The sequence below is a fragment of the Salvelinus namaycush genome, chromosome 8 (genome assembly GCF_016432855.1).
Source record: "Salvelinus namaycush isolate Seneca chromosome 8, SaNama_1.0, whole genome shotgun sequence".
In the NCBI taxonomy this organism is placed as follows: Eukaryota; Metazoa; Chordata; class Actinopteri; order Salmoniformes; family Salmonidae; genus Salvelinus; species Salvelinus namaycush.
The window spans coordinates 48878526-48898048 of NC_052314.1; the positions used below are offsets into that span (position 1 = coordinate 48878526).

The 19523-nt window shown below is 44.5% G+C and overlaps 1 protein-coding gene across 2 annotated transcripts in view; it reads left to right on the forward strand.

Annotated features, from left to right (window-relative positions):
- trim2a (tripartite motif containing 2a) overlaps positions 1–19523 on the forward strand; it is a 50792-nt gene that overhangs the window by 9789 nt on the left and 21480 nt on the right. For both annotated transcript variants that reach the window (XM_038999887.1, XM_038999888.1), the window contains exons 2-5: positions 11559–11740; positions 13269–13509; positions 14087–14238; positions 18735–18915. In XM_038999887.1, the coding sequence (XP_038855815.1) occupies positions 11604–11740; positions 13269–13509; positions 14087–14238; positions 18735–18915 (711 nt within the window). In that variant the 5' untranslated portion in view covers positions 11559–11603. The remainder of the gene's footprint in view (positions 1–11558; positions 11741–13268; positions 13510–14086; positions 14239–18734; positions 18916–19523) is intronic.

Sequence of the window (19523 nt, forward strand, 5' to 3'; positions counted from 1 at the left end):
CGTGAAGTTCATAGGAGCATTTCAAATTGTGACCCGTATCAGGAAACTAGGTGTATGTCGCAAGTCACGACTTCATAGGAGAGCTGTTTGATCGTAAAACATTTGTTTTTATCAAAATGCATTTTGTGGGGCAGAAATGCCTTCTCGAATATGTGAGCTTTCATGTGCCTTAATAACAATTTTATGCCATCGAATACAGTTGTTAAATTACGAGCCTAGTTGGTTTAGCCAAAGAAAAAGTCAGGAACCTTCCCGCTAGTCAGGAATGGCTGAGATGATGAGTGGGCTGGACATGCCGAGAGATGAGTTTCAGATTGGTCTGCAATGTAGCATCTTGTGTCTATAAAATGAGATGCTCGTTATGCGTAGATTATCCTTTCTACTGCAGTTTTTTCGAAAGATATAACATTAGCCATGGAGAACTGCAAATATGTTGCTACTGCTCTCAATAACATTGCTGCCCTGAATTTATCAGGCACTATTGACAAAGGTCAGTGGGGAAAAGTTGTGATGGACTACTTTCTGGAGGACTATCGTGCCATGCTGACTCTGAAAATGAATCAGACGATGAGGAAATTGCTGATTTAGGTAAACACATTTTCATTGAAGAAGACAGTGTAGAGTCTTCTGATGACAGTGATGGGGAAGAAACGGCGATCAACAGTGTTGTCACGGAAGAAGTTGACTGAGTTTTGAAATCAGTGGAATGTCTAGTAGAAGCAGAGTATGATAAGGAGATTAATAGAATTCTGGCGTTTGATTGCAAATGCACAAGGAGTCGAAAAGAAAACACAGAAGGCTGTTGTATAAAACACCTGTTTCCGGATTGCATCTTCAAACTAAAGGCAACCATGGCATCTGAGACAGAGAGGGAGAAAGATCTGATGATTCTTATGGCATTGCACACAGTCGGTGTGAACCAGAGTGACTTGACACAACGAGCCAAGCAGGATGTGCAAACTAAATGGAAACGACACAGGACGTCTTATTTAATGAAAGGGTTTGCAGTCAGCCGTGAAGCTTTCATCCATGTATACGACGGGTAAGAGACTGGCTACAGTTTCAGATATTATATGTTTCTAATTTTGTCAGAAAGCTGTTTTCATTGGAGGTTAAAGCTTGCTGTTAGCTAGCTAGCTGAAGTTCGATGGCTGGCTTGCTAGCTAACATTGAACCTATTTGGTTAACTTTAGCTAGCTATGACAATCGATTTGTATTGCTAGTATTCTATGGATTGGGTTTATAGTTCATTGTTTAGCTAGCTAACGTTAATGTTACATGTCTAAACAAAAGACCCCAAGTTAAATCTTGCTGTTGGGTGTCTATATTTTAGAAAAATTAAGGCATATATAGATAATTTTTTCTTTTTTCTTTTCTTTTTAAAATAAATTTTACCCCCTTTTCTCCCCAATTTTTGTGGTGTCCAATCGCTAGTAATTACTATCTTGTCTCATCGCTACAACTCCCATACGGGCTCGGGAGAGACGAAGGTCGAAAGCCATGCGTCCTCCGAAGCACAACCCAACCACTGCTTCTTAACACAGCGCGCCTCCAACCCGGAAGCCAGCCGCACCAATGTGTCGGAGGAAACACCGTGCACCTGGCCCCCTTGGTTAGCGCGCACTGCGCCCGGCCCGCCACAGGAGTCGCTGGAGCGCGATGAGACAAGGATATCCCTACCGGCCAAACCCTCCCTAACCCGGACGACGCTAGGCCAATTGTGCGTCGCCCCACGGACCTCCCGGTCGCGGCCGGCTGAGACAGAGCCTGGGCGCGAACCCAGAGACTCTGGTGGCGCAGCTAGCGCTGCGATGCAGTGCCCTAGACCACTGCGCCACCCGGGAGGCCCCATATATAGATATTTCAACCATTTTTTTTTATTATATTTTTTTTTTAGGAATAAGCAAAGGCTTTTGACTTCTGGTCAAACAGATGGAAAAGGGGTCTTAGAAAACCTCTACCAGAAAAAGTTTTAAAATGTATTAGAAATACATCAAAACACAATTTTGAGGTAAAAACCCTTGCCAACTAATATCAACACTTTTTAATATTTTGTTTTGGATACATTTTTCAGCCTTCTGTACATTTAAGAAACAATGCCTTGTGCCTCAATTCCGTCACCTGTCACGTTCCTGACCTGTTTTCTGTTATTTTTGTATGTGTTTAGTTGGTCAGGGCGTGAGTTGGGGTGGGCATTCTATGTTTTGTGTTTCTATGTGTAGGTCATTGGTAATTAGCCTTATATGGTTCTCAATCAGGGACAGGTGTTTGACGTTTCCTCTGATTGAGAACCATATAAAGGTAGGCTGTTCACACTGTTTGTTTGTGGGTGGTTGTCTTCCGTGTCTGTGTATGTTGCACCACACGGGACTGTTTCGTTGTCGTTCGTGTATGTAGTCTGTTCCTGTTCGTGAGTTCTTCGTGTATTTATGTAAGTTCCATGTTCAGGTCTGTCTACGTCGTTTTGTTATTTTGGTAATCAATTCAAGTGTTTATTCGTGTTTCGTCTGGATATAATAAATTCGTTATGTCAAACTATCACGCTGCGCTTTGGTCCAATCCCTACTCCTCCTCTTCGGAAGAAGGAGGAGGACAACCGTTACATCACCAAATCCCACATATCTTTAAGATATTTTCTATTTTCTTTCCCTCATGAGGAAGGAGGATAATGAAAGTTCACAGAAGTGTAACAAGTAAAGGTAAACCTATCAATTAGTTAGTGTTTTTACTGTTATCAATTTTGTTTATGAATTATTAAGTGATTTAAAACTCAAAATGGAATTTCCAAAAAATCATTAACAGAATTTCTGCAATTGAATAGGCTACAATGGGAAATTATAATAGTCACAAACCACAGTTGGGTTCACAAGTTGGGACAGCACAGTAAAGCACAGTAGAGTACAGTAAAGACAAGTATAGTACAGCACAGTAGAGTGCAGTAAAGAAAAGTATAGTACAGCACAGTAGAGTGCAGTAAAGAAAAGTATAGTACAGCACAGTAGAGTGCAGTAAAGAAAAGTATAGTACTGAACTGTGGAGTTCAGTACACAGTGGAGCACACGAGTTAAGTACATTAATGTGCTGTACTTTGATGTCTAAAAAGATGTCTATGATTGATTTATATTTGGTTCGGACCAACCAAATGTGGTCTTGTTTGGGGGCAGAGCTCATTAAAATAATGTGTTAAAAATAATACCCAAATATGCATTGGAGGATATTTCATATTTATACCTTTTGTGTACTTATTTAGGATACATCACCATGAAGATAATTACATTAATATCCACAATTATGGATTTCTGTGTAAAACAGATCAGGGACCCTTGATGAAATTCTGTTACCACATTTCCATTACAGGGTGTAAATCCACTTTTAATGTAGTTCAATAACCAAAATAGATTTTTTTCAAAGTCAATGTGTCATGTTATAGCTAACATCCCATTCTTTCTGCCGACGTCGCTGAATCTTAATTCGAAGCAGATATTTAAACATATTTAAAACATTTAGATATTTTTAACATGGACTCAAGGACATTTTACCAAAATTATCTTACCAAACTTTGCCTCTGCACAGTTCTTCCAGTAAATGTGTTTTTGTAAAATGTTCAGTGTAAATTGTTAAAAGTTGTCCTTGTGCATAGAGTTGTATGGTTTGTTAAACTTTGCAATCAATTGTTTGGTTTACATTTTAAGTGAACAATCTGAGACTCAACGCAATTCCGTTACCATGGAATTACCAATATCAAGCTATCCTAAAAATCCTTGCAGTAAAAGATCATTATTTTGCAGTGCACGTTCTTGGCATTCCACATGCGCATTTTGGCGCGGTTACTAATGTGTTGATGACTCTTCATTCTGAGTTGTATAGTATTAGCAGCAAGAACTCCTTTGAAAGCCAGATGATGTGTGCGTCCCAAATGACACCCTATTCCCTGTATAGTGTACTACTTTTGACCAGAGCCCTATGGGCCCTGGTCAAAAGTAGTGCACTCCACTATATAGGGAGTAGGTTACCATTTGAGACTGAGCTTTTGTGTGTAAAGCACTGGATTGGAACACTCGCCATCAGCATGCTACGCTATGAGCCTGTGGCTATCTGTCACGATCGTCTTGATAAGAGAGAGAGGACCAAGGCGCAGCGCGTGAAAAATACATCTTCTTTTAATGAAGGAAAAAACAAACACTTACAAAATGAACAAAACAAACGTGAAGCTAAATCTGAACTAAGTGCACACATGCAACATAGAACATAGACAATTACCCACAAACACCTAAAGCCTATGGCTGCCTTAAATATGGCTCCCAATCAGAGACAACAATAAACAGCTGTCTCTGATTGAGAACCAAATCAGGCAACCATAGACTTTCCTAAACACCTACACTGAACACAACCCCATACATACTAAAAAACCCCTTAAACAATACACACACCCTAAACTAGACAAAACACACAAAGACAACCCACCCCAACTCACGCCCTGACCAACTAAATAAATAAAAGAAAAAGGAACAATAGGTCAGGAACGTGACACTATCGGTCAAGTTTGGTCGAGTGAGTTCTGATTCAGACCCAATAAAAGAGGAGAATCCTTTCGTTGAATTCAGTCTTGTTTAGTGGATTGTTTTCTTTTCAACCCTGTTTTGGCTTTGCGTATGCTCTGTTTTTGGGAGGCATTAAGGTATAAGAATGTGTAGCATGTGCAGCAGCATCATGGTATTGGACAAAACACTTGTTCAGTCTTCTGTCTGGACTTCTTGGAAAAGAGACTTTCTCGTTGTGATGCATCTCGACTTGAAATTCTGCAGGCAATGAATTGGATATATGCTTGTGCAATTGTGCCCTTATTGGTAAAGTTCACGCAATTCACTTCTATAAAAGCCTTTCCAGTCTCTCTGTCCATCCATCCATCCATCACACATAGGCCCACATGACCTGATTCTAATTTCTCTAGATGTCTACTAGCCTCCCAAGCATTCTGGTAATCATGCAGTACTGTCCAGAGCTGTGGTCAAGTGGGTAACCCTCCTGGCTAGTACATGCCTCCTCACTGGAGACCAGGCTTCAATCCCGATCTACACCCTTCCTCCCGTGTCTCCGTTTTATCTCCATATCGGTTTCATGCTATCTGAACTAGAGGTCGACCGATTAATCGGAATGGCCGATTAATTAGGGTTTGTTTCAAGTTTTCATAACAATCGGAAATCGGTCATTTTGGACGCCGATTTACCGAATGTTTTTATTTTTATTTGTATTTATTTTTTACACATTTATTTAACTAGGCAAGTCGGTTAAGAACACATTCTTATTTTCAATGATGGCCTAGGAACGGTGGGTTAACTGCCTTGTTCAGGGGCAGAACGACAGATTTTTACCTTGTCAGCTCAGGGATTCAATCTTGCAACCTTACGGTTAACTAGTCCAACGCTCTAACCACCTGCCTCACGAGGAGCCCGCCTGTTACGCGAATGCAGTAAGAAGCCACGGTAAGTTGCTAGCTAGCATTAAACCTATCTTATAAAAAACAATAAATCAATCATAATCACTAGTTATAACTACACATGGTTGATGATATTACTAGTTTATCTAGCGTGTCCTGCGTTGTATATAATCGATGCAGTGCGCATTCGTGAAAAAGGACTGTCGTTGCTCCAACGTGTACCTAACCATAAACATCAATGCCCTTCTTAAAATCAATACACAGAAGTACATATTTTTAAACCTGCATATTTAGCTAAAAGAAATCCAGGTTAGCAGGCAATATTAACCAGGTGAAATTGTTTCACTTCTCTTGCGTTCATTGCACATAAAGTCAGTGTATATGCAACAGTTTGGGCCGCCTGGCTCATTGCGAACTAATTTGCCAGAATTTTACGTAATTATGACATAACATTGAAGGTTGTGCAATGTAACAGGAATATTTAGACTGATGGATGCCACCTGTTAGATAAAATATGTAACGGTTCTGTATTTCATTGAAATAATAAATGTTTTGTTTTCGAGATGATAGTTTACGGATTCGACCATATTAATGACCTAAGGTTCGTATTTCTGTGTGTTATTATGTTATAATTAAGTCTATGATTTGATAGAGCAGTCTGACTGAGCGATGGTGGGCACCAGCAGTCTCGTAAGCATTCATTCAAACAGCACTTTTGTGTGTTTTGCCAGCAGCTCTGCTGTTTATGAATTCAAGCCTATCAACTCCCGAGATTAGGCTGGTGTAACCGATGTGAAATGGCTAGCTAGTTAGCGGGGTGCGCGCTAATAGCGTTTGAAACGTCACTCGCTCTGAGACTTGGAGTAGTTGTTCCCCTTGCTCTACATGGGTAACGCTGCTTCGAGGGTGGCTGTTGTCGATGTGTTCCTGGTTCGAGCCCAGGTAGCGGGAGGAGAGGGATGGAAGCTATACTGTTACACTGTCAATACTAAAGTGCCTATAAGAACATCCAATAGTCAAAGGTATATGAAATACAAATCGTATAGAGAGAAATAGTCCTATAATTCCTATAATAACTACAACCTAAAACTTCTTACCTGGGAATATTAAAGATGTTAAAAGGAACCACCAGCTTTCATATGTTCTCAAGTTCTGAGCAAGGAACATGGCACATATTGCACTTTTACGTTCTTCTCCAACACTTTGTTTTTGCGTTATTTAAACCAAATTGAACATGTTTCATTATTTATTTGAGGCTAAATTGATTTTATTGATGTATTATATTAAGTTAAAATAAGTGTTCATTCAGTATTGTTGTAATTGTCTTTATTACAAATAAATTTAAAAAATCGGTATCGGCTTTTTTTGGTACTCCAATAATCGGTATCGGTATCGGCGTTGAAAAATCATAATCGGTCGACCTCTAATCTGAACTACAGATAAGAGGGAAATTCTAGCCTGAGTACCATTCTGTTTGTTCCATCATGCCACTCCTTGGTATGACAAGGACCAGGCTAGTGCAATTCTACTTTCCTTTTTAATCATAGTATTTAAGGACCTGCTCAATGAGGTGACAGTGGGAGTGAGATTAAACCTGCCGTTTCATTATGCAAGAGCAGAGAGCGTGTGTCCCAAATGGCATCATATTCTCTATATAGTGCACTCCTTTTGAACAGGGACCTTAGGGACTATAATAGAGAATAGGATGCCATTTGGGATGCAGCCCAAGTCTACGCAGAAGGCTTGAATTGAGAATTAAGACTACATTATTTTAGTCACATTTGCATACTGTCATGTTTCTGGATGCCCTCACAAATTTTGTCATTCTGAACTGCAAAATGTTATAGGCTATGTTATCTAGACAGAAGCCAACAGCTTTGCCATATCTTAGTTACATTGTGATCAGATCAAGTGTCTTGTCATTTCTAATGCTCGTACTACCTACCGAGTTGCTGTGTACCTCAATTCCCCGCTGTCGCTGTTTAGAGTTGACGTGTGTGTGTGTGTGTGTGTGTGTGTGTGTGTTGTGTGTGTGTGTGTGTGTGTGTGTGTGTCCGACTGTGTCTGCGAGTCACTGTCTGTGTGCGTGTTTATTTATTTGTGTGTGTCTGTATTCGTGTATGTGCATGCATGTGCCATTGAGGCTGCCTTTTTGATCTAGGCCGATTGGCAGCCCACTGCTTCTCTGTCGCCCGTCATGTGTTTCCCAAACTCGGTCCTCAGGACCCCAAGGGGTGCAAGTTTTGGTTTTTGCCCTAGCATTACCCAGCTGAATCAAACCTTAATAATTTGTTGGTTATTTGAATCAGCCGTCTGGTGCAAAAAACAAAAGTGCACCGGGACCGAGTTTGGGGAACACTGCTCTAGTCTTGTTCACTCTCTGTAGTCTCTCTTCAGCCTTCTATATATTTTTATCTTCTTTAATATCTCCCTGGCTTTCCCATGCCCTAATCAATGTTCATTCTTCCCTGCTCCCCCCTTTCTTTTTCCCTACCTTTATCTCCATCTCCCTGTCTCTCTCTCTCCGCCTGTGCAGTGAGTCAGCAATATGGGTATACACACACGCACACTGCTGCTCCCTTTGATCCTGTTAGCTTCTGCATCATTGGTTGCTGAGCTGACCCACGCCGGCTGTTCCCTGTCTCATTGGTCACTCTTCAAGATGCCAGCCAATCCGCTCCCTGCTGCTTACTGACGCTGCTGCATCCCTTTCCCAGGATCCTTTGCCTGCTCTTCTGCAGTGAGCCAGCATTAACTTGAGAGAGCGGGAGGGGGGGAGGGAGGGAGGGATGGGGAGAGGTAGGGATATATAGGGTGAGTGGAAAACAGAGGGGAGAGAGAGGGAGACAGAAAGAGGGTGATGGGAAAAAGGAAAAGTGACAGTAAGAGGGAGGGAGGAAAGCAACAGAAGGAGGGAGGGAGGGAGAGGGAAAGAGATGTAAGAGATTGATTGGCTACGAGTCCAGACATAAGTCTACACTGTTGGCTCTCGCAATTAATCCTCTTCTCACTCTAACTCTCTGCTCTTGATATGTGGCGTCATCTCTTTTCAAGCTTAGCAGCTCTTTAAGCAGCTCATCATTTCTCTGCTCCCTGGACAGGAGTGTCTTTAGAGGGCAGAAGCGTGCGCTGCGTTTTAAGCCGAGGATGACTCGGCGATGGTAGGGCTCCTACAGAATGCGGTGGGTAGATGGCACGGTGGCACAGTCTCATGTTGCCACGGGTAGCTCTGGGTGGGTGGCAGTGTCGCTTACTATATCGGCTTAGTGGGGACCCCTGTTGATTGCTGTGACTGAGTGTTTGGGATAGGGATTTTAGAGTGATTTATATAGTGTCTTAGCAATGTCATCACATTCGGGCGATGCACTGTGTATGCTTTAACAGAAGTCTACCTTTTGTCATCAGTCATCTGTTGCCTATGACACTCTGCTAGAAGCATATTGATGGATTAATCAAGCAGGATTTATTTAGTTGCATTTCACGCTGCCTTATATAAAGATTATGTAACGGCGAGACCTCCCTTTGTGAGATGACATGAGTTTTGTATGTGTTCTGTCTGTGTTTGGTGTTGTCGTCGTGGTGTCTGTTGTTGTGTTGTGTCTGAGTCTGAAAGAAGGATTTGTGGAACACTTTCATAATCATCTTTCATGCACTGCAAATCGACCTAGGTATACAGCGATGTTTAATGGAATTGATCAATCAGGGAAGGAGCCGAATTGTGGTTCATCCAATCATCTATTTGATTGACAAGGCTTTCGTTGTGCTGGGTTTGTGTTTGCATGTACCGGTTGACTTTTCAATGTAAAAATTGTGATCAACAGTATATACTGTGTTTTATTAGATTCCCTTGAGATATTGAGTGTTATGATTTAAAAAAGCCGACGCACACCCCAAAATATTCCTACATAACCTGGTTCAAGCATTCATTATGTAACCCCGAAGAAGGCACTGCGTTGCCGAAACATTGGTTATTAGGTTTACCCCATTCAATTGTTGGAAGCATTTCATTAAGAGTGTGCGAGTCTCTTTCTTTGTTTATTGAGTGTTATGGTGTCATAAATCTTCGGGATTATCTCAATACACCGTGAACCGTATTGCCATCCTCTTTAAGGTCCCAAGTCCCCACATGTGGAGAGTTAACCCATAGTTGACCAAGGAAGTGAAAAGGACTGTGTAATGACGTAATACCAAAGCTTTCCAGATAAATCTAGCTTCTTTTTTTTTATCTCAATCCACCGCTTGGCTAAAACCCACTAAGCTTCAAGGGCCGCACAACCAAAGTTATGTAAATATTGTAGTTTAGATAAGGTTGCGACAGACACTATGAAGGACTTGACTTCTGCTGTCTACTGTCGAGTAGTCAGCATTTAAGATTTAAGCAAACTATATGGAAAGGGTTAAACCAAGTGAAGGGGCTGACCTCTTCTCCATCCCGGTAGCCATGACAACGGTTTTCTTTTTTCCCGTCAAGCTATTTTCTGGCACATACTGTACAAGATATCAGCGAGGGAGGGAGTCTCCCTCAGGGCCTTTTTTCTACAAGCGGCAGAGGCGTCCTGTTTCTTTGCCTGTCCTAAATACAACCTGAGACAGCTAGCTAGCTGACACACATGCTTTGCTCACACATTTTAACCTATCATAGACACGTTTCACAAGATTGGATAGCACAGTACAGTGAGTAGAGCACAGTACAGTACTCAGTACAATCTCGTGAGTCTGAGGCCTGCTTGTATTGAACGGAATATTGTACTTTACTTTTCCTATGGCTCAGCACTCAACTCTGTCCTCAGTGGCATCACTAAGCTTCTACTGTACATGCGCTGCTTTGCTTTCACTTTGTTATCAAATATTCATAACTCAGTGCTTTTTCTGGAAACATCCACCTAGCATAGCACTGAAGCCATAGCAAAAACTCTATTTTGAGATCATCCAAGCCCCAAATTGAGTTATTGATCCTGGGTAGGGATGCCAGATGGCCAGCCTAGGCCTTGGGCTCCTGAAAATGTTCTTCTTTGAGGGGTACTGACAAGGGCCAAGGCCCCAAAACCACAGTGGATATTTTTTTCTTTCTCTCCTTATTTTTCAGGGACATTCTACTCTTCTGTGGCTCGTATCCGTAGCCAGAATTGCTTGGTCCCCAGTTGTTGGCTCTACTGTTGCTATTCAGCTGGTGCCATGGCCTGAGATTGACCTCCTACCTGTCTTTTTTCCCCCTACCAGCCATGTGTCATGTTCGCCTGGTCCCAAATCTGTTGGTGCTTTTGGCATGGCAATGCCAAAAGATGGCAAGGTGGCACAAACAGGTCTGGGACCAGCCCCTGGGTATCAGATCTGTGCCCCTGGGTATCAGATCTGTTCCCCAAGCAGCCAAAGCCACAGCGTCTGTGTCTCATTTGAAATGACTGTGATTTAGCCAAAATGCTAAAAGGCTAATTTCTTTTGGATGGTCGTAGTTGTCAATCTGTATGCTTTTGTTTTATGTAAGTCATTGAATGAGCAGTTAACTTCTTAGGTCTTATTCCATGTCCTTTGAGGGTGATTTTATTTCATAGACTTGTTGATGACTACTACTAAGCAGTGCAATATAATGTGTGCATAATGCCATTGTGTGTGATGGTTATGTCCTTAGCTTTATAGGCCATAGGCCATATTGTGGGAAATATTATTTAAGATCATACATTAATACTTGGACCCTCTGCTGTTCATATACATACTGATATGTGGACTATGTTGAGATGTTTTGCTGTTGCTGTGACAGAACTGTGATTTGTGTGTTTGTGTGTTTGGCATTTCCTGTCTCGGTGAGGGGCAGGATGGGAGGAAGCAAGCAGCTGACGTGTGTCTCCTCCTTTTACCTTTGTCTCTCTTTCCAGCTGATTTGTGTGTCTGTGAATTTGCCTTTTGATCTCTGTGTGTGTGTGTGTGTGTGTGTGTGTGTGTGTGTGTGTGTGTGTGTGTGCATATGCGTACTGGTTGGGAATGCGAACAACATTTCGGACACTTCTGTACGTGTGTGTGCATACCTCCAAAACCCACTTCCCTCTATGTCGAAGTCTTAACATGGGCATCCCTGCGTATGTGTGTGAACCCCTCTAACCCCCCTCTCTCTGTGTCTCTCTAGGGTGCAGGGTGAGAGGAAAAGGGAACTTTATGACAGAGTATTAGGATGGCCAGTGAAGGCTCCAGTAGCATCCCCAGCCCTGTGGTGCGACAGATCGACAAGCAGTTCCTGATCTGCAGCATATGCCTGGACCGCTACGACAACCCCAAAGTGCTGCCCTGCCTCCATACCTTCTGTGAGAGGTGAGGTGTGTGTGTGTGTGTGTGTGTGTGTGTGTGTGTGTGTGTGTGTGTGTGTGTGTGTGTGTGTGTGTGTGTGTGTGTGTGTGTGTGTGTGTGTGTGTGTGTGCGCGCTGCCTGTCTCATTTTTGTTCTATATGTCCAGTTTGGGAGAGTGCGTGAGCTTGATTGTCTTTGAGAGTGTGGTTTATCGGTTGGCAAACGTGTGAATATTCTGCCAATTAAGGTTGATAGAAAGTGATGCTTGCTCATCACACATCCTTGGATTAAAGATGACCTAACCAAAGATGTATAAAGTGTCTCTCCTTTTGTCATGGATAGGGAACTTAGCTGAATATAGGAACTAAATACTGTAGCTTCACAAAATGGCTGTCTTTTCTGTGACTACATTTGGTCTGTCCATGTCACCCTCCTAGACTAGCTGTCTTTGTCCCTGGGAGAAGAAGGGAGAGCTCAGTGCCTGTCTCTGCCTGTCTCATTGTTCTGTATAGCATCTAGAGCGTGACATTACTCAATTAGATTTGATGATGCTGTTGTACCAAGATGCTCTTGCTCTCTTTTGCTCGTTCTCTATCTTTTGCTTGTTTTCTCTCCCTATCGTTGTCTCTTTCTCCTTCTGTCTTTGTCTCTGATTGTCTCTCTCCCTTCTCTCTGTCTTCTGTCTCTCAACTACCCTTCTTCTGTCTGTCTTCTCTCCCATTCTCTTTTTCCCCACTCTGTCGCTCTCTCCATCTGTCTAGTCTCTCTCTGTTCATTTCGGAGTCAGTATGGTGCAGGCAACTGTGTGCTGAATATAAAAATTCAATTCGTTTTTGAGGGGCAGAAAACTTTAACTTGATTGACACTTTAGGTTTTTCTTCCATTTTAATTCTGTGTTGACTTTGATGACCATCGGACAACTTAATTAATCAGTGGTGAAACAGTGAATCAGCGTCTCTGTGAAAATGGTATATGACTAGATAGAATGAAATCAAACTAGCAATTCAATAGGCCATTTAAAGTTGTTTTTGATATATACATATACTGTATATATATATTTTGTGGGACCTTTTTCTGGGCTTTTGTTCTTCTCCCATAAATCAGGTACCTAAACGTATTGCAGGACGCTGTCTAGGGCTAGGCGGTGTGACTGTGAGTCCCACCCCTTCATACAATGTGTTCTAGAGTCACTCACTGGTATTAGAAGTCAGTGTTGTTGGTGTATGGTGGAAATAACCCTGTTGTCTGCTACTACAACATTTTAGGATTTGATCCTGTAAAAAAAAAAGTTTTTCCTGATTCAAGCAGAATATACTAGACGAGAGTCATAATAACATAGATGTATGATACATATGTCTGTTGTTGCATTCCAAATGTCAACCTCTTCCCTATTTAGGCCACTACATTTGACCTGGGGCCATTTGGGATGCAGGCGTGTAGCCTGTGTTTTCTGTCATGACAGGTATTAGGGCTGTGGTGGTATAGAAATAGTCTAGAAACACTAGTAAGTATATCCACATCTGACATTTAACTCCGCCTCTCTCCTCTCCAGGTGCCTGCAGAACTACATCCCGGCCCACAGTCTGACGCTGTCGTGCCCCGTGTGCCGCCAGACGTCCATCCTGCCGGAGAAAGGCGTGGCGGCGCTGCAGAGCAACTTCTTCATCACCAACCTGATGGATGTGCTGCAGCGGCCCCCCAGCGACAGCCGCAGCCAGGAGAATGCCGTGTTGGAGACCATCAGCTCTGTGGCCACGGGACAACCGCTCTCCTGCCCCAACCACGTAGGAAATGTAGGATATAACGACAGACAGACTCTCTCTCACACACACACAGATAATAATTTCCATCCATCAATGTCCATATAACGTTATTATTCTAGTAAATTATTCTACCGATAGGTCACCTTGAAATTACAGTGATGGTCAAGGAATCTCACCTGGAGATTCCGTGACATTCATCTCTCTCTCTCTCTCTCTCATCACCATAGCAACAGGTTTATTTTTATGGGCTACTGTCATGGAGGCACTACCACACTGGCACTGAACTCCTAAGTGTGGATAATGACTTGCTTCAATGCTTGATACAGAGGTTTACAACAGGGTGTGATGTTTTGGGGGGAAAAGGATTTTAGATTACTTGTGTGGTGTTTTTTTGAATATAGTTAAGAGGAAATAAATATTAGGGTTAGTAAATATCTACGGTGTTTTGTGCCCTCATATATTCTGGGAATATTTGGGGAGTGCTTTCGCACACCTGCACAGTATGCATTTGCAATCATGTCAGAGGGAAGGAAAAAGTAAGGAGAAAATGGATTCTCATACCGTTCCTTCACCTTGACCTTTAAACTCTTGCTTTGCTCTTGCCTAGGTGATGGAGTTCTACTGTCCACCGTGTGAGACAGCCATGTGCCAGGACTGTACGAGCGGCGAGCATGCCGACCACCCCACTGTACCCCTCAAAGATGTGGTCGAGCAGCACAAGGCCTCACTGCAGGAACAGCTTGACGCCGTCAAAAACCGGTAGAGGCCAATACATACCCCTGGGGGACACCAAGACGTTATATGACATATTTACATCCATTTAAACAAATTACAACCAGAAAATAACCATTTAATAATAATTATGACATCCAATTGCACTGGACACAGTCAAAAAAAGGTAATGGCCCAACACACACCCCTGGGGAAAGTGGGTTAATGGCGTCATCTTTGGTTGTATTTGTACACAGAATACATCATATGTTCTTCCCCAATTTGCACTAGTGTATTGATTTTTCCTATTAGACTCAAAGTCCTTTATCTACCCATTTTGGACCTTAGGCTTTGCCTTCGAAAGTATTCAGACCCCTTAACTTTTTCCACATTTTGCTACATTACAACCTTATTCTAAAATGGATTAAATAAAACAGATTCCTCAGCAATCTACACATAATGACAAAGCAAAAACTGTTTTGGGGAAATTTTTGCAAATGTATTAAAAATAAAAAAAACAGATACCTTATTTTTATAAGTATTTGCTATGAGACTTGAAATTGAGCTCAGATGCATCCTGTTTCCATTGATCATCCTTGAGATTTTACTGGAACTTGACTGGAGTCCACCTGTGGTAAATTCAATTGATTGGACAGGATTTGGAAAGGCACACACCTGTCTATATAAGGTCCCACAGTTGACAGTGCATGTCAGAGCAAAACCAAGCCACGAGGTCGAAGGAATTGTCCGTAGAGTGTCGAGACAGGATTGTGTCGAGGCACAGATCTGGAGAAGGGTACCAAAACATTTCTGCAGCATTGAAGGTCCCCAAGAACACAGTGACCTCCATCATTGTTAAATGGAAGAAGTTTGGAACCACCAAGACTCTTCCTAAAGCTGGCTGCGAGGCCAAACTGAGTTATCGGGGGAGAAGGGCCTTGGTCAGGGAGGTGACCAAGAACCTGATGGTCACTCTGACAGAGCTCCAGAGTTCCTCTGTGGAGATGGAAGACACTTCCAGAAGGACAACCATCTCTGTAGCACTCCACCAATCAGGCTTTTATGGTAGAGTGGCCAGACGGAAGCCACTCCTCAGTAAAAGGCACATGAATTCCCGCTTGGAGTTTGCCAAAAGGCACCTAAAGACTCTCAGACCATGAGAAACAAGATTCTCTGGTCTGATGAAACCAAGATTTAACTCTTTGGCCTGAATGCCAAGCGTCACATCTGGAGGAAACCTGGCACCATCCCTACGGTGAAGCATGGCGGTGGCAGCATCATGCTGTTGGGATGTTTTTCAGCGGCAGTGATTGGGAAACTAGTTAGGATCGAGGTAAAGATGAACGGAGCAAAGTACACAGAGATCCTTGACGAAAACCTGCTTCTTGTAACGGCTATCATCATATTCTTCCTCCTCCTCGGACGAGGAGAGGCGAGACGGATCAGACCAATACGCAGAGTGGTTAGTGTTCATAATGATTTATTAAAACGAAACTGAATACTGAATTACTAAACAAATAAACGAAGTCCATAAACCGATAAAGTACCGTGTGGTGCAACAAACACAGACACGGAAACAAACACCCACAAAACACACGTGAAACCCAGGCTGCCTAAGTATGATTCTCAATCAGGGACAACGATTGACAGCTGTCTCTGATTGAGAATCATACCCGGCCGAACACAAACATCCCAACATAGAAAATCACACATAGACAAACCCACCCAACTCACGCCCTGACCAACTAAATAAATACAAGAAAAAGGAAAACAGGTCAGGAACGTGACATAACCCCACCCTTAAGGTGCGAACTCCGGGCGCACCCGCATAAACTCTAGGGGAGGGTCTGGGTGGGCGTCTGTCCACGGTGGCGGCTCTGGCGCTGGTCGTGGTCCCCAACCCACCATAGTCAAACCCCGCTTCCGTGGTCTCCTCCCAATGGCCACCCTCCATGTCAAACCCACTCTACCAAAGGGCAGCACCGGACTGAGGGGCGAATCCTGGCTGGCTGGCTCTGGCGGATCCTGGCTGGCTGGCTCTGGCGGATCCTGGCTGGCTGGCTCTGGCGGATCCTGGCTGGCTGGCTCTGGCGGATCCTGGCTGGCTGGCTCTGGCGGCTCCTGGCTGGCTGGCTCTGGCGGCTCCTGGCTGGCTGGCTCTGGCAGCTCCTGACTGGCTGGCTCTGGCAGCTCCTGACTGGCTGGCTCTGGCAGCTCCTGACTGGCTGGCTCTGGCAGCTCCTGACTGGCTGGCTCTGGCAGCTCCTGACTGGCCGGCTCTGGCAGCTCCTGGCTGGACGGCTCTGGCAGCTCCTGGCTGGACGGCTCTGGCAGCTCCTGGCTGGACGGCTCTTGCTGGTCCTGGCTGGATCGGCTCTGGCAGCTCCTGGCTGGATCGGCTCTTGCTGGTCCTGGCTGGATCGGCTCTGGCTGGTCCTGGCTGGACGGCTCTGGCTGGTCCTGGCTGGACGGCTCTGGCTGGTCCTGGCTGGACGGCTCTGGCTGGTCCTGGCTGGACGGCTCTGAAGGCTCAGTACAGACGGACAGCGCTGGGCAGGCAGACAGTTCAGACAGCGCTGGGAAGGCAGGCAGTTCAGACAGCGCTGGGAAGGCAGGCAGTTCAGACAGCGCTGGGAAGGCAGGCAGTTCAGACAGCGCTGGGAAGGCAGGCAGTTCAGACAGCGCTGGGAAGGCAGGCAGTTCAGACTCAGGCTGCGCTGGAGAGGAGGAAGGCTCTGACAGCGCTGGACAGGTGGGAGCAGCTGGAGAGAGAACCCGGAGAGACAGCCTGGTGCGGGGGGCTGCCAGCGGAGGACTGGTACGAGGACACGCGCTCTTGAGCACCGAGCCTCCCCAACCCTACCAGGTTGAATGGTCCCCGTAGCCCTGCCAGTGCGGCGAGGTGGAATAGCCCGCACTGGGCTATGCTGGCGAACCGGGGACACCATCTGTAAGGCTGGTGCCATGTAGGCCAGATATGTTGGGCCGGCTTCATGGCACCCGGCTCGATGCCCAACCTAGCCCTACCAGTGCGGCGAGGTGGAATAGCCCGCACTGGGCTAAGCACGCGTACTGGGGACACCGTGCGCTTTACCGCATAACACGGTGTCTGACCAGTACGACGCCCTCTCACTCCACGGTAAGCACGGGGAGTTGGCTCAGGTATCCTACCCGGCTTTGCCACACTCCGCGTGTGCCCCCCCCCCCAAGAAATTTTTGGGTCTGACTCTCGGGCTCCCAACCGCGTCGCCGCGCTGCCTCCTCATACCAGCGCCTCTCTGCCTTCGCTGCCTCCAACTCCGCCTTGGGACGGCGATATTCCCCTAGCTGAGCCCAGGGTCCTTTGCCGTCCAGGATCTCCTCCCAAGTCCACGAGTCCTGTGTCCTCGGTCTCTGCTGCTGTTGCTGTCTGTTCCCACTCTACTTGATCCTTTTGGGGTGGGTGTTTCTGTAACGGCTATCGTCATATTCTTCCTCCTCCTCGGACGAGGAGAGGCGAGACGGATCAGACCAATACGCAGAGTGGTTAGTGTTCATAATGATTTATTAAAACAAAACTGAATACTGAATTACTAAACAAATAAACGAAGTGCATAAACCGATACAGTACCGTGTGGTGCAACAAACACAGACACGGAAACAAACACCCACAAAACACACGTGAAACCCAGGCTGCCTAAGTATGATTCTCAATCAGGGACAACGATTGACAGCTGTCTCTGATTGAGAATCATACCCGGCCGAACACAAACATCCCAACATAGAAAATCACACATAGACAAACCCACCCAACTCACGCCCTGACCAACTAAATAAATACAAGAAAAAGGAAAACAGGTCAGGAACGTGACACTTCTGAGCACTCAGGACCTCAGACTGGGGTGAAGATTCACCCTCCAACAGGACAACGACCCTAAGCACAAAGCCAAGACAACGCGGAGTGGCTTCGGGACAAGTCTCTACATGTCCTTGAGTGGTCCAGCCAGAGCCCGGACTTGAACCCGATCGAACATCTCTGGAGAGACCTGGAAATAAATTTGCAGTGACGCTCCCCATCCAACCTGACAGAGCTTGAGAAGATCTGCAGAGAAGAATGGTAGAAACTCACCAAATAGAGGTGTGCCAAGCTTGTAGTGTCATACCAGGAAACTCAAGGCTGTAATTGCTGCCAAAGGTGCTTCAACTAAGTACTGAGTAAAGGGTCTGAATGCTTATGTAAATGTAATATTTTTAATTTTTATTAATTAACAAACATTTCAACAAAAAAAAAAAAAAAGTTTTGCTTTGTCATTATGGGGTATTGTGTGTAGATTGATGAGGGACAATTTTAGAATAAGGCTGTAACCTAACAACGTGGAAAAAGTCAAGTGTCTGAATTCTTTCCGAAGGCACTGTATATGTATCAGAGGCAACCTAAGCATTTTCCCCGATGGCCCAGTAGTTTGAGGGACAATGCGCTCCATCCTTCAAAGTGATGTAGTCAGTCAGCTAATTTTGACCTAAGACTGATCGCACCCACCCTCTGACTCCCTCCCTTCCTTCAGGCTGCCTGAAATCGACTCGGCCCTGCAGGTGCTGTCGGAGATCCTGCAGCAGCTGACCAATCAGAAGAGCTCCATCGAGGGGGACATCCACACCACGTTCGATGAGTTGCAGAAGACCCTGAACGTCCGCAAGAGTGTCCTGCTCATGGAGCTTGAGGTCAACTACGGCCTCAAGCAGAAGGTGGGGCCCCCAACATTTGATAAATAGGGGGGGGGGGGGGGGTGAGTGGGACATTAATTAGAACCTTATCTTGTGGGTTTCTGATTGTACGAAATTAGAGGCAGGTGGTCAATGAAGGTAAGTAGATTAATGATTAGGAGATAAAGGAAATACATTTCTAAACATGGGCATAGTTTTTAAACCAAGAATGAACAGCATTATACTCAGAATGTAAACAAGAAAAATACTGAAAGTAGATGCTTCCCAATCTGAAAATCTAGTATTTATTGAAAGCAATAGGTGGTAATTATTTTGAAACGTTTTCTGATTCCAATGGGCCTTCCTAGAAACAAATTTCTATCCTAAAATATTAAATTAAACCTGTATTAATAAAGGATTAATAACATAGCAATATAAATAAAGTCCTCCGTTCGTTCTACTATCCCACACAGCAGCAGAGGCTCTGTTTACACTGTTTCTACTTTGCATGCCAATGGCTCAGCTGTGGATCAGGCTGTTCTCTGAGAAATGATTAAATAAAACATGGTTTGGGGAGGGCTGGAAAGGAGGAGAGACTGACTGCCAGGGCAGAGAAGCTGACGCCCCACTCAGCCCAGAGATCCAATCAA